This window comes from Chanodichthys erythropterus, chromosome 14, assembly GCF_024489055.1.
Source record: "Chanodichthys erythropterus isolate Z2021 chromosome 14, ASM2448905v1, whole genome shotgun sequence".
NCBI lineage: Eukaryota > Metazoa > Chordata > Actinopteri > Cypriniformes > Xenocyprididae > Chanodichthys > Chanodichthys erythropterus.
In genome coordinates this window covers 15,423,698-15,447,570 of record NC_090234.1, presented here as the reverse complement: position 1 = coordinate 15,447,570, position 23,873 = coordinate 15,423,698, and the positions used below count along the sequence as shown (strand labels likewise).

The window sequence follows — 23,873 nt, the reverse complement described above, 5'->3', positions numbered from 1 at the left end:
TTAGCTTTTATTTTTGTTTTTTTATTTTGTTTTAATAATTTTAGTATTGCACTTTTGTCATTTTTATTCATTTTTGTTTGGTTTTTGTAATTACAGTACTTCAACTTAAAATTATTTCAATTAGTTGCCAAGCAACATATTTCAGCCTTTTCAATGAGCAAAAACAATGTTTAATAGTTTTAGTTAACAACAAAACAGATGCACTGTGAAATGTCTTGTTTAAATGTTAAATGTGCAGCTTATATAAAAAAATCCTGCTTAGCCTAATAGACTTTCAAGTTTTTTAATAATTTTTTTCTACTATTACAAAATCAATATATAATATTATATTATCATGAGATTATTACCGGTTTGGCATAAGGAATTATGTCGCCATCTAGTGTTATTTAATATTGCAGAACAATTGTGTACAAAATGTTTTCAATTCCTGCAAAGCAGATGTTAATTCAATTTCAACAATAAATAATTATTCATATAATAATTATTTATATATCGCGGTTTTAAATAATGTTGATAATTTTAGCAAGACGCACCGACATATCTCACTGATTACGTTTGAAAACCAAGACAAGAAACGAAACCGAAACTAACCGGGGAAATAAAACCCGGATTCACTGGCTTGTAGCACCCGGTGCTCGGTAAACTCTGACAGCACTTCTCATCCAGTCTCTTCTCAAAGATGAGCAGCGATCAGGACGTCGAGACGAGTCATATTCTGGACTGTTTCAGAGACAGACTGAAGCGGATCATCGTCGTCGAGCCACTTCTGGATCTGCTGCATTTCCTCGAACCGGATCGAAAGGACCGAATAAGAGCCAAGTTGCGCGTGGAAGGGGACATAAGCGCCGCAGCAACTCTGATCGACGAGATTATTAAAACACACAACTACAAAGGATGGTCGAGAGAGCTGGTCACCGCACTGGAGACTGTCGGGTGCACAAACGCTGTGAATTATGTGTTGAACAGCCCACCGGACCCCACAGAGGAGGCCGAGAATGACAGCTGTGTCCGGCTGATCGATCTCATGCAGCTGAGTCTGATCAACATGAAGACCGGCGACGTGTGCGCGCACTGCTTCTCACAGGGGATCTTAACACAGGAGGACCACGAGAATGTTAGTAGAATGTTAGACCACGAGAATGTTGGCATGCATTAGAGCAGGACTTCCCGAACTGGGGTTTCTGGACCACTGACTGACTGACTGACAGACTCAACTGTTGGTTTAAAATCCTAAATTAAAGTTTGGGGTTGTCCATATTTGACCCAAACATGCGCTGTGTGCATTTTTAGAGTGTAAACAGATTTAAATAGTCATGTAAAAAACATTATCATCAGTAGAGGGCGCTATAAAACAAACAAACAGATACAGATTTGCTATAGTTTATGGATTTACTGAAGTGGTTAACTTCAGTGTTTAAGAAATTATTATTAGTAGTAGTACAGTAAATGCAATATTTTATATACTAGTAATATTTTTTCCTATTGCAACATATTTTATAATATTCTTCCACTACTACTACTACTACTACTAATAATAATAATAGTAGTAGTAAAATTATTAATAATATTATTATTATTGGTAACAATTTAGTTTAGGGTCCAATTATCACTGTTACTAGTTGCTTAGTAGTATGCATATTACTAAGATAGTGGCTGTTTATTAGTATTAATAAAGAATATATTAATTGCTTATCCTGCATGACCTTATTCTACATCCCTTAAAACCTAAAACTAAAAACCTAAAACTTATCTATCTCACTAACTATTAATAAGCAGTAATTAAGAGTTTATTGGGGCAAAAGTATTAGTTAAAAGGCACAATATGTAGGATTTTTGCATTCAAATATCCAAAAGCCACTAGAACAGTGTTATATATTTTGTTGATTTGTGTACTTACATTATCCTAAATATTTACAAGAATGTTTAATTCAGAGAAATAAGCAATTTTAACCAGCTAATTTTCTGATTTTATTTTGTAGAAACCATGGAAACTCCAAAGACGCTTTAATATATCATGTGTTTTATTAGACAGGTGAGCAACAGTTTGGATACATTCATTGACAGAAAACTAATCATGTTATATCGCTCAACACACTAAGTCTTATTGTTTAAATCTCGTTTTCTTGATTTACCGCGAGTACAGTGTTTTACCATGACTAATATCAATCTATCTTACTGCAGTGTGCAACAAGTGTCTAATAGCAGCCGCCGAGCGAACGCAGAGTAGCACTTTAACAACTTTCAACACACAAATGTATGTAATATGATAAACAGCGCTGCTTTACCCCACATACGCTTGACCGGAAGAAGCGAAAGCGCTCGTTTGTGACATAATTAAAGCTCCGCTGCTCTCGAGACGTGTGTCGCGCTCGTCTCTCATTAGCAATTGCTCCAGCGGCTTCGTTCCGCTCCAGCGGCTTTCTGTTTCATACTACAATAATGTTAATAAAGCTTTAATACATCAGCTCAACCATGAGTATGAGTCCTCTCGGATTCTTTTCCATTAGCTGTAGACGTGTGGACATCCCATGATTCCACAAAATCAAGGCGCCATCAAGTTACGCCTTTGTTTTGAATACGCGCCCTCTAGTGGTGAAAATTTACATAGTGTGCCTTTAATAGTATTACAGAGTATTACAGTCCAAAAAGGTTATCACAAATCATATCGAGTTTGACTGACCTGCCTTTGCATCAATCGGTCTATCTCTCAGTGTCTGTCTTACTGTCTCTGTCGGTCACTCATATTAAATGCATTAACTATTCATTATTACTCCTGCAGATTACGAAAGCCACTGAGAATCATGGTAACATAAAAGGCGCTCGAGTGCTCCTCAAACGACTGGTGAAAAATGAAGCTGGCTGGTTTTCCAAATTCCTTCAGGCTCTGGAGGACACCGAACACCATGAGCTGGTGCGCGAGCTGCGGGGAGAGCCGTGCAACGAGGACGGTGAGGGTCATATGGAGGACGAAACCTTTCTGCACAAATCATTTCCAGCCACTGATAAATAAGTGCTGCTTTCTCATCAAGCTGTCACAGGCTTTCTTAGAAAAACAGTAGTTGGAAACAGGAAACCAGCAGAGGTCAAACGGTTCTTTGTTGTTTAGACTACACATTTGTAGCCTGGAAACCCCACTGTTAGTTTCTGTATATTCCTGCAAACTAAATAAGCTCTGAAAGAAGATGGTCGTTTTGAGATTGATTAACTAGAAAATGTCTGATTTTTCACATGTTCTTAAAGCGGACCTATAATGCCCCTTTTACAAGATGTAATATAAGTCTCTGGTGTCTCCAGAATGTGTCTGTGAAGTTTCAGCTCAAAATCCCCCACAGATCATTTATTATAGCTTGTCAAATTTGCCCCTATATGGGTTTGAGCAAAAACACACCGTTTTTGTGTGTGTCCCTTTAAATGCAAATGAGCTGCTGCTCCCGCCCCCTTTCCAGAAGAGGGAGGAGCTTTAACAGCTCAACAACAACAAAGCTGGAGAATCTCACGCAGCCAAATAATAGTAAATCTGTCTTCATGTTCTTATAAATACATATTTAAGTGCTATATTTACAAATAATGATACAAAAAACTGTTCAAAAGTTCAAAAAATTAATACTTTTATTCAGCAAGGACGCATTAAATTGATCAAAGTGACAGTAAAAACTTTTATAATGTTACAAAAGATTTATATTTCAAAATGCTGTTCTTTATATACATCAAATTATAATGGGGAACAAAAATATTAAGCAAAATATGAAGCAAAAATATGATAATGATATTGATAAGAAGAAATGTTTCTTGAGCAGCAAATCAGCATATCAGAATGATTTCTGAAGGATCATTTGACACTGAAGACTGGAGTAATGATGCTGAAAATTCAGCTTTGATCACAGGAACATTTTACAATATATTCAAATAGCAAACAGTTACTTCAAATTGTAAAAATATTTCACAAAATTACTGTTTTTACTGTATTTTTGATCAAATGAATGCAGCCTTGATGAGCAGAGAAATTTCTTTAAAAACATTAAAAAACTTTTGAGCACTAATGTTGTTAATTTCAATAAAATAATGACCTGCAGTTTAGCAAGTTTTAGAGCATATCAAAAGAAAAAGCATGAATATGAGAATATATGTATATATGATATGAGAATATGAGTTTTTCTGAATGATTCTTATAGAAAGAATCTGTGGATAACAAGATATTCAGTACGGAAGAGGATTAGGGCCAAGCAATAATAAAAAAATAAAACCATCTCGAGATTAAGTTGTTAAATTTCGAGAAAAAAGTCGAGATAAAATGTTGAGAATAAAGTCATTAAATTACGAAAAAAAAGTTGTTAAATTACGAGAACAAATTCGTTAAATTATGAGAAAAATGTCGTTAAATTGAGAAAAAATTCGAAATAAAATCTTGAGAATAAACTCGTTAAATTACGAGAAAAAAGTCGTTAAATTTTGAGAAAAAAGTTGAGATAAAATGTTGAGAATAAACATTAAATTACGAGAAAAAAGTCGTTAAATTACGAGAACAAATTTGTTAAATTATGAGAAAAATGTTAAATTTCGAGAAAAAAGTTGAGATAAAATGTTGAGAATAAACATTAATTTACGAGAAAAAAGTCTTTAAATTATGAGAACAAATTCGTTAAATTATGAGAAAAATGTTAAATTTCGAGAAAAAATTTGAGATAAAATCTTGAGAATAAACTCGTTAAATTACGAGAAAAAAGTCGTTAAATAACGAGAACAAATTTGTTAAATTATGAGAAAAATGTTGTTAAATTTCGAGAAAAAAGTTGAGATAAAATGTTGAGAATAAACATTAAATTACGAGAAAAAAGTCTTTAAATTATGAGAACAAATTCGTAATTTAACGAATTTGTTCTCATAATTTAACGAGTTTATTCTCAACATTTTATTTCGACTTTTTTCTCGTTATTTAACAAGTTTAATCTCGAGATTGTTTTATTTTTTTATTATTGCTTGGCCCTAATCCTCTTCCATAATTCTGTGCAGTGTTATTATGCCTAGGCTGAATTACAATGAGCTGCTGCACTGAATTCAACTGTATTCATTACAGAGTCCATGTCAGTCGAGACCCACGAGTTCAAAACTGCTGAGGAGGATGAACAGATGTGTTTAGCTGCTGAAAAGGAGGTGGACTCGGTGAATAGTTCGCTTTTGTCAGAGGACCTAAACAGCAGTGTGGACAGCAGCGTTCTGGGTGTGTCTGCTGAAAATGAAGGTGAATATCTCAAGCTTTTCATTTCACAAATCAAAAAACTTGGTTGAGCAAACAAACAATCCTGCTCTTTATCAACTACTCCTAATCTAGCTTTTGGTGTTTTTTTGTTATTGTTGGCTCTGTGAGGAATTGACCTTTCGCAAAGCCCCACCCCCTTTAGTTACTGTTGCTATGTCCAACGAACCATGCCGCTCTCACACCACACATCATGTTCTCATGCAGTGAAAAATACATCGCAGAGCAAAGTGGACACACAACACGCCGACAGACCAGATTAGTTTTGATATAAAACATCTCAAAAAGCCTCAAATTTTGTATGAAATTTGAACAATAAATACCATTTTGTTGTTCTTTAATGTGTCGAGATTGCTGTAGTGCCTCATTTCAAGCGGCTCGTGAACCGATCAACTCTTCCTATTTCATTTATAGTATCAAACAAACATGAATGAACATCAGAAGGAATGTTGTTTCAACCGCTGAAAGACGTCAGTAAACACCATTTTTCAAGTTCAAGTCAAAACAGAGGATTTAGCATTATGACTGGTTAGATCACCTGTCAATCAAACTCCCGGCTAAGGGTCAAGTGCTCACGCTCATTTATTGTGAGGACATATATGGATAAATGCATTCTATATCTTGGCATTATTGGACTGATTTAGCTCTATCACTATCCTATCTGAAAAAACATCAAAGCGACAGCGGACAAATGCAATACAATGCAAAAGTGTGAGAGACCAAGAACAGTGTTTCAAATCTTCAAACTAACCACAGTGCATATATTCTCTCACAGATGTCGACATGTACAAAGAAGGCAAGGAGGAAGAGAAAGAAGATCTCACAGAGGATGATGATCCGTCAGGTACAGTCAAATGACTTTCATCCAAACTGAAACGATGTAGGTTCGTACCTAATGCACTTGATCCAGTTTGGACAGTCCCAGCAATTAATGCACTGCAAAAGATGGAGGGAAAGAATTAGTTTAATTACAAATTACAGGGATTGGGATTTAGTTGCAGGTTATGCCCATTTCTGAACTAATTCATATTTGCTCTTACAGAGTTCAAACTCTAAAAATATATATTTTAAAATCATTATCCAGTAGGCTTGTGCCATTCACTCAGAATTAAAATGAGAAATGCATGAAGTTGCTTGAAACAAAATCCCTGCTATAGAAATGTGCTGTAACACTACATAAAGCCTTTATGTATAATGCATTATAAAGGTCTTCATAATGTATGTTATAATGCATTATAGCTTTACATAAATAAATGTAACTAAAGATACATATGAAATTTGGTGTGTTTTAATGCAGTATATTTTCTAAAGATGTGTTCAATGAATAGATAAGTATTGTAATGTATTATAACTATGGTTATAATTATTCATGGGACCATACAATGCATTATAAGGTGAATAACAATGCATAATTAATGCATTAAAAATGTTTATAATGTGTTACATATAAAGGCTTCAAGTAAAGTGTCATCAAATGTCCATTTAATTATTATACATTTCAAAATAAAATGTAAAAAATAAAGAAAATAAAATGTAATTTAAAAAAAATAAATAAATAAAATGAGACCAACATGAAGCAGGCTTTTGAGATGTATATTGAATCTGCACATACTGAGTAATCTGGCCATTTCAATTCAAATTCATAGGAATTACAAGTAATTATGAATTTTGACCAACACTTCTCCAGTAATGACGAATGATTGTAAATGTCATGGAAATTCATTGGTCAAAAAGCGAACATTGAAATTAGTAACTGAATTGAAGGCCACAAAACCCTAATTGACAGAGCTATTAAAATTAACCCCGCTTTAATAGTGGCCATGTCTTTAATTGTACATTCAATCATTGTCTAGTTCAGTGTTTGAAAGGAAATAAGGCATCAAATCTCTTTCCCCTTTGACATTTCAGCTTAGTTCTTTTGTGCAAAACATCTAATGACCCATAATCCAGCCTTCGCCGGAGAAACTTTCCTGCAAGCAATGAACTGTCAGGAATTTTTCAGAGTTATTATTAAAAAGCGTATGGAAAAGAATGGCTTAATTGTGTTCGGCGGCCCGATTCTCGGTGGCTCTGTTAGTGCTCCACATGTGAGACGTTGCCCTCGACCGCATAAAGTACACCAGTCCCGTCTCCTCAAAAAAGTGCTAAATCACCATCACATCCAGGGAATATTTCCACTAGGAGTTCAGCAAAGATGCCTGTTCCAGACGAGGCCTGCCGCTTACATGAGGGCATATTGAAGTGATCAAGAACAGGTCGGCTAAGGGTCTGCAGGAGAGAGAGGAAATGTGTGAGATGAGTAAATATGCATATGCCAATTTCTGTTTTCATAATACATAACACTCTCCAGAGACAGGAAGGCTTTAGAGGAGGGAACAAAAACGAGTTAAAAAGTAAAACACTCATCAAAACTAGCATAATTATTGCAAAAATACATATTCAATATATCACTGAGGCCTAGCATTGCTTCAAATATACATTGCAAAGAAAAATGGCAAGCGTAATGCAACTGCAGCAGGTAAAAGCTGATGCACAGATTCATTACACACTAAAATCTTCAGGTGTTTCAGCACTTCATTCACAGCTTAGGAATTCCTTGCGATTTTGACCACGTTTTAATTATTTGTTTAGAGCATTTTATCCTCCTGCCAAAAATGCTATTAGCTTAACAGTGATCGTACAGGCTTATAAAAGCAACTCGTCCAGATAGATGACTTCTCTAGGAATGTCATATTGTCAGAAGATTATAAACACTCCAAGTTTCCTGTTAGCATGTAAAAAATGCGTCGCACCAACCAACATTCATTCAAAAAACTACACTGGCAGATTTACAAGACCAGTCAAATTCAAACACGTTTAGTTAGAACACGAGTTGTTTGGTGAATTCGATTGTGAGTGGATGAGAGAGCTGTGAATCTCCTCAATGACTCTCAGGAGCATTGAGAACATGTTCCATATGCTCACAGAGATTGAAGAGTTTGGAGATCCGCCAGTTCGCTTCATTACTTCATGAAGTCACAATCAGGGAGGATGGGACCCACAGGAAAGAAAAACCCAAATGGAGATTATTCATATTTTCTCCAAATAAATTATCTACTAGACAACGAGTGAATGCGAGAAATCAAAAAAGACTCATCAAAAGTCTTCAATAAATATTTTAAACATGAACAAACATATTAATAGTATGTTTGACTCACAATATGACCCACATTTCTAATGAGCTGAGCTGCTGTCCACAACTCAAAACTACTGTACTAAACAACTCGAAACTCTTACTATACTCTACTGTTCAAAAGTTTGGGGTTGGTTTTATATTATATATATATAAAATTGTTTTATATATTATGTTTTAAAATAACTGTTTTCTATTGTAATATCTAGTAAAGTGTAATATATTCCTGTGATCAAAGCTGAATTTTCAGCATCATTACCCCAGTCTTCAGTGTCACATGATCCTTCAGAAATCACTCTAATATGAAACATTTCTGATTATTATCAATGCTGAAAGCAGTTGTGCTGCTTCATATTTTTGTAGAAACCATGATAATTTCCCCCCCCACAATTTATTGATGAACAGAGAACTCAGCATCATTATGGAAGCTTGTTTCCGCCACTGAATAAAAAATAAAAAAAGGTAACTGCGACTTTTTCTCTCACAATTGCAAGTTTATATCTCACAATTATTTTTTCTCAGAACTCCATAATATAAACTTGCAAGTTATAAAGTTAGAATTGTGTGATATAAACTCGCAATTCTGACTTTATATCTCTCAATTCTGACTTTATATCTCTCAATTCTGACTTTATATCTCTCAATTCTGACTTTATATCTCTCAATTCTGACTTTATATCTCTCAATTCTGACTTTATATCTCTCAATTCTGACTTTATATCTCTCAATTCTGACTTTATATCTCACAATTCTGACTTTATATCTCACAATTCTGACTTTATATCTCTCAATTCTGACTTTATATCTCTCAATTCTGACTTTATATCTCACAATTCTGACTTTATATCTCTCAATTCTGACTTTATATCTCACAATTCTGACTTTATATCTCACAATTCTGACTTTATATCTCACAATTCTGACTTTATATCTCACAATTCTGACTTTATATCTCACAATTCTGACTTTATATCTCACAATTCTGACTTTATATCTCACAATTCTGACTTTATATCTCACAATTCTGACTTTATATCTCTCAATTCTGACTTTATATCTCTCAATTCTGACTTTATAACACACAATTCTGACTTTATATCTCTCAATTCTGACTTTATATCTCTCAATTCTGACTTTATATCTCTCAATTCTGACTTTATATCACGCAATTCTGACTTTATATCTCTCAATTCTGATTTATATCACACAATTCTGACTTTATATCTCTCAATTCTGACTTTATATCTCACAATTCTGACTTTATATCTCTCAATTCTGATTTATATCACACAATTCTGACTTTATACCTCTCAATTCTGACTTTATAACACACAATTCTGACTTTATAACTCACAACTGCGACTTTACATCACACAACTCTTACTTTATATCTAACAATTCTGACTTTATAACTTGCAACTGTGACTTTATTGTTTTGAGAAAAAAAGTCAGAATTTTAAGATAAAAATTTGCAATGATCCTTTTTTTATTCCATTGCAGAAACAAGCTTCCATACATTATTGCTGAACAAAATTATTCATGTCTGAAAAAATCTTACTGGCCCCAAACTTTTGAAAGGTAGTGTATGCAACAAACATCTCATTTGTGTCCGTTTTTATTTCGCCTAAGGAATTTTAGGAGAAACATCAGAGATAAAAGTTAATACATACTTGCATAACAAAACTGAAAAATCTATTAAGTATCTTGAGTTATAAAAGAGAAACATTTGAGCAATAAATTTTCACCCCCGGGAATGTGATTTGTTGCTTCCTTGTTTCCTTCTTGTGTAAATGAATTCCCTAAACTAAAAACCGTTTCATAAATCAAATGGTCAGGTTGGACAATCTGCCTGTGAGCTTGACTTTATTGACTGATATATTCAGTATGATTCACAATGTAATGCAATCCTTTAAGGAATTTATCAGTCTTTTGTATGTGGGTTAGATATTTATTTTGCCTCGCTATAACAAGTTGATTATGAATGATGACCTCTTTGATTAAAGCAGCACTCTCCAAGAGCTTGCATGGATTAACCTTGTTAAATCATATAAATGAGGGAGTCTTTAAATAAAAAGGACACATAGAGTTCAGGGGATGCTCAGAACTATCAAATGGATTTGGCTTGCTATATTCCCATGATTCGGTTTAACACTACATATCAGTTTTGCTCTGATTCCCAATGGCATGTGAAATTACAAGTTTAACTATAAAATCTTGCTCAATGGAGCTGTTCAGTCATTACGTCAATTTGCAGGCAAACGTTGAACACATTTGTAAAAGATCAGAAGTAGTTGAACAGATATCTTCAACTACCACAAGGGATTGAGTTGCATTATTACATATACAACTTTACAATTTAAAAGTAATCTTTACACAGATTCATGAAAATTACTAATCTAAAAACCCTTTCAAAATTGAACGCCACTGCTAAATTATCCAAGAACTAAAACTAAACTTTAATACTGGCAGAGCTCATCAAGTTTCCACACACATCAAGCCACGTGAATGAAAACACACAGACCTACTTCACTGGCTCATCTGTCCTCTGCCAGAAGCTCTCAGTTCACATGTTTCTAGGGTAATTGTTCCTCCAGATTGAAGCAGACTTGTTTCTTTTTGGAACCCTATTTTGAATTCTGCCTTTCTGTAAGGGAAACCATTTAAAGATGTGTAAACCCCAGTGAGATATCTGTGTGCTTGTGTTTGGATAATGTGGATTCATTAGTCTAAATAGTACTGAGAGCTAGAGGCTATAAAAATAATGTTTACAAGGGGAATTTCACAAAAACATATGCAGATCGCATTTCATACCAAAATCAAAAGAAAAGTAATGTAATGTTAAGGTTGAGGGTTTTTTACTTAATGTAATATGTATATATGTATATATTATTATTATTATTTATATTATTATTATTTTTATATATATATATATATATATATATATATATATATATATATATATATATTTATATATATTTTTAGATATATATATATATATATAGATAGATAGATAGATATATATTTTAGTAGTGCTGTCAAACAATTAATCACATCCAAAATAAAACTTTGTGTTTACATAATATGTGTGTACTGTGTATATTTATTGTTTGTATAAATACACACACACACACACATGTATATTTAAGAAATATTATATATATTAATTATATATAATTTATATTATATATAATTATAAATAATATAATACTTTTATTTTAGATGTGATTAATTGTTTGACAGCACTACTATATATTATATATTTGCATTGTGATAATGTTTTTTTTATCACTTGTGCATATTAACCTCCAAAATACCATAATGCATCCAAATGTTTTTTTTTTACATTTTTTTATTATTATTATTTTCAAAGATGATTCTCATTAGATTCTTAATACTGACATGCTTTAATAATGTAACACTTTTTTAATATAAGCATAAATACTTTTAAAATACAGATTATATAAAATGATGTACAATATTTTTAGTTATGAGGAAAAAAAAAGATTGCAAAAATCCTAATAGTACTACAAATGTACTTCCTTTTATTCTATGAAAAATTAATAATATGCACAGTATTTATGTAAAGTGTTTGCATGTTTTTTTAGATAATGTGTAGTTAGATTATATATGGTATATGTATAGATTGATTACTTCTTATGCTAGCTACAGTATGTGTAGGTTTATACCTGTTTATATGTTCAAACTTCTACTGTTTATGTTTAAATATGTAGCATTGTGGTCGAAATTCTGTATTTTCTTTTGATTTTGGGGTTAAACATAGCATACACGTGCTTCACAGGCTTTGTGAGACTCACAGCAGGCTTATAGACAGTCTGAATGAGCTTTAGAGTGGGTGACTTCATAAACAACGATGTTATTCTAACTAGCAGGGGATAAAGAAAACACAGCTGTAATTGCAATAGCTGACCCTTCATGGAGACACAAAATCCCTCCTCTGCTCTGGATGCTGAAGGCAAGCACAACTGTACCTGCAGGATCATGATATACAGCATGTCACTTTCTCTCTCCTTCTCTCTCTCAGCGAGTAAGAGGGAAATTGTTCTGCGTGACTATCAGATGGAGGTGGCGAGACCAGCTCTGGAGGAAAAGAACATCATCATCTGCCTCCCAACAGGAAGTGGTAAAACCAGGGTTGCTGTGTATATCACTAAAGAACATTTGGAGAGGAAGAAGCAGATGGGACGACCGGGGAAAGTTGTCGTTCTGGTCAACAAGGTGCCTCACTGCCATCCATCAACTACAAATATGACAAATTCACCTGTAACATATAGTATTGTCTATATTATAGAAATAGTAAAACATTATTAGGTGTCATGATTTAAAAAAAAAAAAATCATATTACGGGGCTGTTGAATGCTTGAATCTGATTGGTTGACGAACATTCTAAGGTGTGCAATTATTTTCAGGGAAACGCATGGCTCAAGTAGTTCCAGGCAGGTCTTAACTGCATTGCATGTATATATCACTTCGCCAAATGATTATTCAGTTATTTCAAAGGTCCTTACTATGGAAGCTTGTTTCCGCCATGAAACAAAACAAAAAATGTAATTGCGACTTTTTATCTCGCAATTGTGAGATATAATATCTCAATTGCAAGTTATAAAGTCAGAATTGTGTGATATAAAGTCAGAATTGTGAGGGGAAAGAGTTTATAGCACACAATTCTGACTTTATAACTCGCAATTGTGAGTTTATATCTTGCAATTCTGAGAAAAAAGTCAGAATTGCGAGTTATAAAATCAGAATTGCGTGATAAAAACTCACAATTGCAAGTTTAAATCTCACAATTCTGAGGAAAAAAGTGAAATAAAAAGTGGCGGAAACAAGCTTCCATTTCATCTTACAGACTAAAACACCAAAAGAACCAAAACCGAAAACGACACTGGCCGAGCAAATAGGATAAAAACGACAAATTATTTCCATGTTTTTTGCCACGATATTACATTTTATTATGTACAGAAAGCACATACTCTCTTTCTCTCACTCTCATGAGAGAAACATGTCAATTTTATCAGTAAAGTGGTTTAGCAACTTAAAAGCTACTTATGAGCAGGTTACTTATGATATTAAACAAAGTCCCAGCTTTCAAATTGTGTAATTTTTTAAAGAAATTCGAACAATAAAAACTGTTTTGTGGCTCTTTAATGTGTCGTGACAGATCGCTGTAGTGCCTCAGCTCAAGCGGCTCGTGAACCGATCATCTCTTCCTACTAGTTCATTATAGCATCAAATAAACATGAATGAACATCAGAAGGAATGTTCTTTAAAACGCGGAAAGACGTAAATACATACCATTTTTCAAGTTCAAGTCCACCGAAGTTGATCTTCTAACTCCTGACTGCTTTGTTGGACAAAATGGCAGATTCGGCGTTATGATTGGTTAGATCGCTTGTCAATCAAACTCCCAGCGAAGGGTCAATTGACTCCACTCTGATGAATTATTATAAAATCATACACACCCGAGGTGTAACGGCCATGACCACCTCAGGTGCCATTATTTTCTTATAATTCAATGACCCGTCGTCAATGATTCCTTACATATAGCACAATACCATCTCATATTCATTCATCTTATTCATTCATTAAACTAATGAAATAGGGTTTCAGAGATCTCAACGTCTCAAACAGAGCTTTATATTTAAATAAATTATTTTTTATTTTATTTAATTTCATTTCTCAAATTCTTCCAAGACCAAATGATTTGGTACCAACATTAATTTCACAGCTCTAAACTTTCACTGTATGTCAACAAATGTCTTATTTGAGGCTATTCTTAGAATTTTAAGAGAAACATCTGAGACAAAGTTGATACTTACATGAAAACAGAAAGAGCAACTTTTGAGCAATAACATTAACCTCCACCCAGCTGTGTGATTGATTAGTTCAACAGGCACTGAATTGGAGTCTTTTTCAAGTCTCTGCAAAAGAAAAACAGAAATGAGATGATGTTTTTGAGTGTTTGTTGTGGCAGCAGAGGGACTTTTTGTCCTGCTGAATCATGTCTTGAATCATAAACCGTGTTAAAAGTTCCACATCAGCAAAAGTGTGGTGCAAACCTACAACTCAGCACCTCGGTTTGTCCAGACTTCATCTAAACTGCCAGTTCCCTGCAGAGAAATAACGACCATTTAAAGTGAATCACAAAAAAAGTCATGCAATATCCTATAGCAACCACAAAGAAAACATTAGCAACTGCCTAATAAGCAGGATGATGTACATTCAGCTGGTTGCTATCACAAAAAAGTGACTAGATGTACATTATCCTGCTTATTCCCACTTATTACATGACTACGTGCCACATTTGAAAAGAAACCGTTTTAAAATCTGACCTGTTTATTATCTTATTAACACTATTAATAGTTTCATTTTACTGTAAACACATTCAATAACTGAGGCTCCGTTTAAATTAAATGACAGACATGAAGGAAATGCCGACCTCAAATACCTGGATGAGCGGTCATTTTTGGGAACCAACTGACCTCGGAATGTCATGACTGACCAATCAGAATCTAGCATTTCAGAGAGCCGTGTAATCGAGTGTAACAGTTGGGTTCTGGAAGTAAAAACCCCATTCATTTTCTCCATAAGGTAATTGATTTTGAATGATAACTTATAATCCTTTAAAGACAGACCCTACTGTGAGCTACAAGGTTTTTATTTGATGGTATTTGCTTCTGCTGAAGCAGTCAGCCCACATTATTTCAGCTTATTTTTTAAATAATTGTGTTTAACAGAGGAATTCCTGGTGAAAAATTACATTACCCATGATGCTGTACAGAAAATTACACCAGAGTCAAAATAAGCAACACGCTCCAAAATAATTCTTTAGCCCCGCCCACTTCCATGAAGCACAGCAAATTACGTAATCGAGTTAGTCGTCTCCCTACGCGCTCAAAATGTGAAATGTTTGCATATATAGGCATATTTTGCTTTTATACAAACCCAATTCCAAAAAAATTGGGACACTGTACAAATTGTGAATAAAAACAGAATGCAATGATGTGGAAGTTTCAAATTTCAATATTTTATTCAGAATACAACATAGATGACATATCAAATGTTTAAACTGAGAAAATTTATAATTTTAAGGGAAAAATAAGTTGATTTAAATTACATGCCATCAACACATCTCAAAAAAGTTTGGACAAGGCCATGTTTACCACTGTGTGGCATCCCCTCTTCTTTTTATAACAGTCTGCAAACGTCTGGGGACTGAGGAGACAAGTTGCTCAAGTTTAGGAATAGGAATGTTGTCCCATTCTTGTCTAATACAGGCTTCTAGTTGTTCAACTGTCTTAGGTCTTCTTTGTCGCATCTTCCTCTTTATGATGCGCCAAATGTTTTCTATGGGTGAAAGATCTGGACTGCAGGCTGGCCATTTCAGTACCCGGATCCTTCTTCTACGCAGCCATGATGTTGTAATTGATGCAGTATGTGGTCTGGCATTGTCATGTTGGAAAATGCAAGGTCTTCCCTGAAAGAGACGACGTCTGGATAGGAGCATATGTTGTTCTAGAACTTGGATATACCTTTCAGCATTGATGGTGCCTTTCCAGATGTGTAAGCTGCCCATGCCACACACACTCATGCAACCCCATATCATCAGAGATGCAGGCTTCTGAACTGAGCGCTGATAACAACTTGGGTTGTCCTTGTCCTCTTTAGTCCGGATGACATGGCGTCCCAGTTTTCCAAAAAGAACTTCAAATTTTGATTCGTCTGACAACAGAACAGTTTTCCACTTTGCCACAGTCTGCTTTAAATGAGCCTTGGCCCAGAGAAAACACCTGCGCTTCTGGATCATGTTTAGATATGGTTTCTTTTTTGACCTATAGAGTTTTAGCCGGCTATGGCGAATGGCACGGTGGATTGTGTTCACCGACAATGTTTTCTGGAAGTATTCCTGAGCCCATGTTGTGATTTCCATTACAGTAGCATTCCTGTATGTGATGCAGTGCCGTCTAAGGGCCCGAAGATCACGGGCATCCAGTATGGTTTTCCGGCCTTGACCCTTACGCACAGAGATTGTTCCAGACTCTCTGAATCTTTAGATGATATTATGGACTGTAGATGATGATAACTTCAAACTCTTTGCAATTTTTCTCTGAGAAACTCCTTTCTGATATTGCTCCACTATTTTTGGCCGCAGCATTGGGGGAATTGGTGATCCTCTTTTTATACCCAATCATGTTGCCAATTGACCTAATAAGTTGCAAATTGGTCCTCCAGCTGTTTCTTATATGTACATTTAACTTTTCCGGCCTCTTATTGCTACCGGTCCCAACTTTTTTGGAATGTGTAGCTCTCATGAAATCCAAAATGAGCCAATATTTGGCATGACATTTCAAAATGTCTCACTTTCAACATGTGATATGTTATCTATATTCTATTGTGAATAAAATATAAGTTTATGAGATTTGTAAATTATTGCATTCCTTTTTTATTCACAATTTGTACAGTGTCCCAACTTTTTTGGAATCGGGTTTGTACATATAATCAACATTTGTAAATGAGTAGTTTTATATTTCTCCATTTTTAATTCGATTATGCTGTTCACAATGCTTAATGGGATTGTAGTTCTTTCCCTCACTAAAGCGTTAAGTACTGTTTCTTTGTCTGTATTGATTTTCAAAACCGTTTTTGCTTCAAATCAAAGTTTGTAGTGTTGTGATTCACCTTGTAAGCTGGTTGACTTATAACTCTTTAACAAAGACTATTTTAAAATTCCTATACTTCCGGAACCAGCATCGCTGAAAAAAGGGGGTAGGCACTGTTGCACCCCGTTGGGGAGCTCGGAATGTCGCGACGACCAATCAGAATCCAGCATTTCAGAGAGCTGTGTAATAATGATAAATAATTTCTTTCCAGGTTCCCCTGGTCGAGCAACACTACAAGGCCGAGTTTGGGCGGTTTCTGAAGCACCAATACTCAGTTGAGCGTGTCAGCGGAGCCTCGCAGCTCAAAATCTCCTTACCACAAATCATAGAGCAAAATGACATCATCATCTGCACGGCACAGATTCTGGAAAACTCTTTCGCCAAAGCCAAGAATGGCGACGAGGACGGGATCAAATTATCACGTAGGTCACATTTCCCTTGCATTAAACAGAATTATTTCAACACTTTCAGAGAGTCAGAGTCCAGTCAAATGGGTTCACCTTCTGTTGATGTTGAAAGGAGACCAAAGCTCCTCCTCTGAGGTTTCATGTGACAGTGTTTTTTCCCATCAGTCTTTGCTGGCAGATTCAGCTCTCCTGTGAGTCTCTCTGGCACCGTCCACCGCAAGGTGGGATTCCTCCTCTGTGACATATGCTGTTTGTTGATTTTTTCCCCTTGTTTTACTCTTAAATCCTTTATTTTTTGGTCCATGGGCCACACGTCTGGCTGATCAAATTCAGTGGAGATTTGCTGTCATTTTCAGAATCTGAGCTCCACTGCATGTCCCATTCCAGCCCTCAGGGGCCAAACAGGCAGCACCTTTAAAGTCTGATTTGTAAAACGTGGCCCCATCACCCACCGCTTCTGTCGGTGTGTGAAATGCAGACTACCTTTTTTTCCCCCCCAGAGTCCCATGGGAGCGCCGGAGGGCGGCACAAAAACTGTAAACTTAGCCGGTGAGAATGGACTGCAGGTTTACAGCACTCGCCTTTGTTGATTAGAAACACATGCTAGAAAAAAATGACCAAGAGCTTTTACTGTTTGTATGAAATGACTATGAACAATGTATTATTAACATGTTATATATATATATATATATATATATATATATATATATATATATATATATATATATATATATATATATATATATATATATATATATATATATATATATATATATATATATATATATATATATATATATATATATATATAATTCCGTCACGATCACAAATTCAGGCTGGCGATTAATTGTCATACAAATAAAAGGGATAGTTCACCCAAAATTTAAAATTCTGCCTCGTTCCAAACCTTTGTCACGTTCTTACTGCTTCAGAACAAAATGATTCTCTGAAGAACTTTGGGGTCCAAACAACATTTGGACACCATTGACTTTCATTGTATGGAAAAAAAAAAGTTGTATGTAAAAAACTACTGCACTAGAAAGACATTAATAATTTAAAATATTAAGAATATTTTAATATATTTTAAATCTAATATATATGGTAAATATGATTTTCAATACTGATTCAATTCCTACACTTGCAGAGTTCACCCTGATGGTTATTGACGAATGCCACCACACGAAGAAGGGTGATGTGTATAACCACATCATGATTCGCTACCTAAAACAAAAGCATAAGAACCAGCTGCTGAAGAAGCAGGAGAAAAGTCCAGTTCCGATCCCTCAGATTCTGGGTCTGACTGCCTCACCTGGTGTGGGAGGAGCAATGAGCCAGCAGATGGCAGAGCAACACATTCTCCAGGTAAATGACAATCTGTGTTGTTCCGCTAATCTGCATCTGAATCTGCAGTGACAGAGAACAAAAAAAGTGATATTTGTATTTGTAAAAAAGTGATATATTGCAGTTTGAAATTTAAGTGATGAAAGAATGACTAGGTGCCATGAAAAAAAGACCATGACCAGTACATTTTGAATATTATATATATATATATATATATATATATATATATATATATATATATATATATATATATAATATATATATATATATATATATAATATATATATATATAATATATATATATATATATATATATATATATATATATATATATATATATATATATATATATATATATATATATATAATATATATATATATATATATATAATATATATATATATATATATATATATATATGTGTGTGTGTGTGTGTGTGTGTGTGTGTGTGTGTGTGTGTGTGTGGTAACACTTTAGGGTCCAATTCTCACTATAAACTAGCTGCTTATTAGCTTGCATATTACTTGGATATTGACTGTTTATTAGTATATAAAGCAGATATTAATGCCTTATTCTGCATGACTGCATGATAAAATTATGGTAAAAACACTGCTATTGTTACAAAAGTCTTCTAGTTCAAATATAAAGCAGCACTACTGTTTTCAGCATTGATAATCAGAAATGTTTCATATTAGAATGATTTCTGAAGGATCATGTGACACTGAAGACTGCAGTAATGATGAAAATTACAGTTTAAATATATTATAATAAAAACCCAGTTATTTAAAATTATTATATTTCACAATATTAATGTGTCAGCTGTATTTTTAATTAATTAAATTCAGCCCTGATGAGCATAATGTTTACAAAATATTTTTTTTTAAATCTTACTGACCCCAAACTTTTGAACTGTGGTATAAACAAACATAGTACACACTAAAAAATGTGGGGTTAAAAACAACCCAAGTTGGGTTAAAAAAGGACAAATAGTGGTTGGGTTAAATGTTTGGCCAACGTGCTGGGCAGTTTTATTTAACTCAACTTCTGTTTAAAAATTAAGCCAAAATAGGTTGGAAATAAAAAATAAAATAAAAAAATCAGACACATAATTACTAGAGGCAACAATAATAATCAAAAGGTGAACAATTTGTAATAAGCTATCTAAGAAATGTTTACTTTTCAATTATTATTCATTCAACTTATTAATGTTCATTTCTTAAACATATTAGTAAATGTTCATTTCCAACATATTTTGGGGTTCATTTTAAGCAAGCAATACAGTAATTTTTAAACAATAGTTGCGTTAAATAAAACTACCCAGCAGGTTAGGCAAACATTTAACCCTACCACTGGGTAAAACAACCCAATTGCTGGGTCCATTTTCAACCCAACTTGGGTTGTTTTTAACCCAGCATTTTTTTTTTAGAGTGTATAGCTCCTAAAAAGTTCTAAAAGAAGCTTCAATGGAATTGTTAAGGAACTGGAACCATTAAGTAGAAGCATATTTGTTACATATATTCCCAAAGATTTGGCTTTTTTTTTTTTTTTTTTTTTTTTAGAAGCAATCTTTTCCCTTCCTTTCACAAATCAAATCTTCCCTAACTGTTTTTCTCTAATCGGACTTTTCCACATCCACACCCTCCTCGTCTCCCACATCTCTTACTGTTTTCTCCACCACAAAGCTGTTTCCAATGTTCCGCGCGCCCCTGCACTGGAGGCAGCCATAAACCTCTGCATGCCTTTCATGCCTCTCCAGCCAGGAGAGAGAATCAGCCCCAACCCTGCATTATTACCCTGCTGGTCTGCTTTACCATGAATCTTTATGACAGCACCACCAGAGCGCCAAGAGAAACTCTTTTGCATTCGTTTCTCAGCGCAAGAAAACAGGGTTATGATTTTCATGACTTTAACAGTTCCTAAGCATCTATATTTATTTACAACAAACATGCAAACAACAAACGTATACATAGTGCAACCAATGAAATCTGATTCACTGAAGTCATGATTCATGAGAGCTGATTTCAACAGATCATTCAAGAATCAAATGTCAATGTATACTCAAAACAAATGCAAAAGGGAGTTTTGCTGTTTGTAAATGGTACTCAGTCAAGGTCAGTTTGTGTCCCTTGGTGTGTGATGTTATTGATCAGCTCATCTGTTAGTCATCTAAAATCTGGAACTGAGAGTTCAAAAATTATTTTGATGTATTACAGATCTGCGCAAACTTGGATGCCTTCACAATAAAAACAAAGACTTTTGAAGAAGAAGAGGCCAAAACGCCGTACAAAAGGATTGCAAGAGCAGAAGAGCGAAAGCAGGTAATTCCACTTAATGTGTGTCGTGGATTCACAAAACATTCTTAGGAATAAAATTCTTCTTAACTACTGTTTTCTTCTCATTTTCTTACTCGAGAGAGAAGTTAAGAATATTCTGTATTCCAAAAACACTTCAGAATGTTCTTATGTTTTTCTTAAGATTGTTCAAATTCTTCAAAAGAATCTTGCACAATGAATTGCATGTTGTTAGGAAATTCTTGAAATTTAAATTACAAAATTTCTTAATTTTTTTCTCAAGAATATTTGGTAACACTTTAGTATGGGGAACAATTCTCACTTTTAAATACTTGCGTATTAGCTTGCATATTGGCTGTTTATTAATACTTGTGAAGCAAGTATAAATGCCTTTTTCTGTACGATCATATTCTACATCCCTTGATCCTACCCAATACTTAAACTTAACAACTACCTTACTAACTATTAATAAGCAGTAAATTAGTAGCTTATTGAGGCAAAAGTCATAGTTAATAGTGAATATGTGTTCCCCATACTAAAGTGTTACCAAATATTTTGGTGAATTCAGCCCCAGATAGGGGATGTGTTTGAAAACAGTCACGATTTTTATAATTCTGTTTGGTGCCAGTAGTGGTGCAGAAATTATACACTTCACATTTAATAAATATTTAGATATTTCGAGAAGAATCTGTATAAACAACAATAACAATACAAAGACTTCTTGCCTGTCAACAATAAAATGCAAGAAGATACACACTGTACTGTTATGGCATTAGCATTAGGGATGCACGATGGCCACCATATTGGTATCGGCCGATATATGTTCATTTTTAATGTTATTGTTATCGGCCCAATAAGAAAATTTGGTTGATATATCAAAGCCGATAAATAATGGATTATTTCTTTCAGCTGAGACACTTCAGATGTTTGTCATAATGGTTTTGAATGGCTTGAAATATGACTGAAATCACTTCAGAAAAGATAATCCAGTTAAGTGCAACATGTGCAGCTCAAGTCTGTCATCTAGGCAACATAAAATTTAAAATGAGAACATAATTGTGTGTTTGGGACATGGCTTTTAATGGTGAAACTTTTTTTTTGTAATCAGACTCTCAAAAATTATATAAACATTTGGATTTAGATTTATCGGCCAATATATCGGTTATCGGCATTCAAATATAAATAATTATTGGTTATCGGCCAAAACTTTCATTTTGGTGCATCCCTAGTTAGCATTCAGTTGAGAGGTGTATTATTTCAAAATGTCTACTGCATGTTAAAGGACCCGTTTGGAGACGTGATCAAGAAGATAATGGATGAAATCCACACACATGCTGGTCTTCTGCCCCTCTGTGAGCCCGGCACACAGAACTACGAACAGTGGGCGGTGCAGAAAGAGCAGAATGGTGAGAAAATTAAGACACTCTTAGATATATAGAGGTTTAATGGGTCATTCAAAACCTGGAAATATCAGGAAAAAGTCATAGAAATAATTAAAATCTTAAAGGTGTCATATACACTACTGTTCAAAAGTTTTAGGATGGAATTTTTTTTTCATTAAAGGGGACCTATAATGCCCCTTTCACAAGATGTAATATAAGTCTGGTGTCTCCAGAATGTGTCTGTGAAGTTTCAGCTCAAAATCCCCCACAGATCATTTATTATAGCTTGTCAAATTTGCCCCTATGTGGGTGTGAGCAAAAACACGCCGTTTTTGTGTGTGTCCCTTTAAATGCAAATGAGCTGCTGCTCCCGCCCCCTTTCCAGAAGAGGGCGGAGCTTTAACAGCTCAACAACAACAAAGCTGGAGAATCTCACGCAGACAAAATGAGGATTGTCAGTAACGGTGTCCAGCATGATGACACCACAAAAACACAGTCGCAAAAATTTAAATCTCTCACTAGTCTGCTACTATAATATAAAGAAATATTTGCAAAATATTGCGCATGTTGCAAAAAAAATCATTTTGTCAGAATACACGGATCCTTTAGAAAAGCTCTAAAAAGAGAAATTCTTTTTGTGATCAGCTAAACTAGCCAAACCACTTGAAATGTGTCTAGTTTGCTCTGCTGTAAAGAATTTAAATGACTAGATATTTTATATTATTCATTGTTGTATAACTGTATAAATATATCACTTCCAACAATTGGAGATTGGATTTTTGCAAAGCTCTTACTGAAATGCGGTTTCTCTCTGGGAGTTCTCTGCTTCGTGCAGAAACCATGATTTAACCACCATTTAACCACCATATTGTTGAAGTCATGATAAGAATTTCATATACAGTCATGCACTCATGCAAAATGTGTTTCAGTAAGCCGCAGTAATAACAGGGTCTCCTTCCTGTTTTTTAAGGAAGTGACTGTTATTTAACTGTAAATTCCAATAAAGTTTCTGATCTGTGTTCAGACATTCAGAATAACTGAACAGATCCAGAATTCATATAAGAATAATAAGCATCCTCAAAGGCTAGTTATGACTAACTAGTATACTACAATCACCGCCTACTTTTTCAGCTTTGGTTACAGAGATATTTTAGTATTATTGATATACTATTATAGTTTTTGTTAATATTTGGAATTAGATTTTATTTGTATATGTTCTGTTTACATTGGGATTTTAGTTAAAGTAATTTTGTTGTGTTTTTCATCTTTATTAGTTTTAGTTTTTTAAATACGTCTATATAGTAGTGGCCAAAATTGATGTGCGGAGGGGATATTACAACAAAATATC

At 34.3% G+C, this 23,873-nt stretch overlaps 1 protein-coding gene across 1 annotated transcript in view; it reads left to right on the top strand.

The window, feature by feature from the left end:
* Window positions 1-597: 597 nt before the first annotated feature.
* Window positions 598-23,873, top strand: part of ifih1 (interferon induced with helicase C domain 1) — a 39,058-nt gene continuing 15,782 nt past the window's right edge. Inside the window, exons 1-9 of the mRNA XM_067408679.1 lie at window positions 598-1,114; window positions 2,780-2,948; window positions 5,075-5,239; window positions 6,030-6,098; window positions 12,469-12,662; window positions 17,316-17,526; window positions 18,656-18,873; window positions 21,066-21,170; window positions 22,426-22,549. Of these exons, the coding sequence (XP_067264780.1) occupies window positions 680-1,114; window positions 2,780-2,948; window positions 5,075-5,239; window positions 6,030-6,098; window positions 12,469-12,662; window positions 17,316-17,526; window positions 18,656-18,873; window positions 21,066-21,170; window positions 22,426-22,549 (1,690 nt within the window). The 5' untranslated portion in view covers window positions 598-679. The remainder of the gene's footprint in view (window positions 1,115-2,779; window positions 2,949-5,074; window positions 5,240-6,029; window positions 6,099-12,468; window positions 12,663-17,315; window positions 17,527-18,655; window positions 18,874-21,065; window positions 21,171-22,425; window positions 22,550-23,873) is intronic.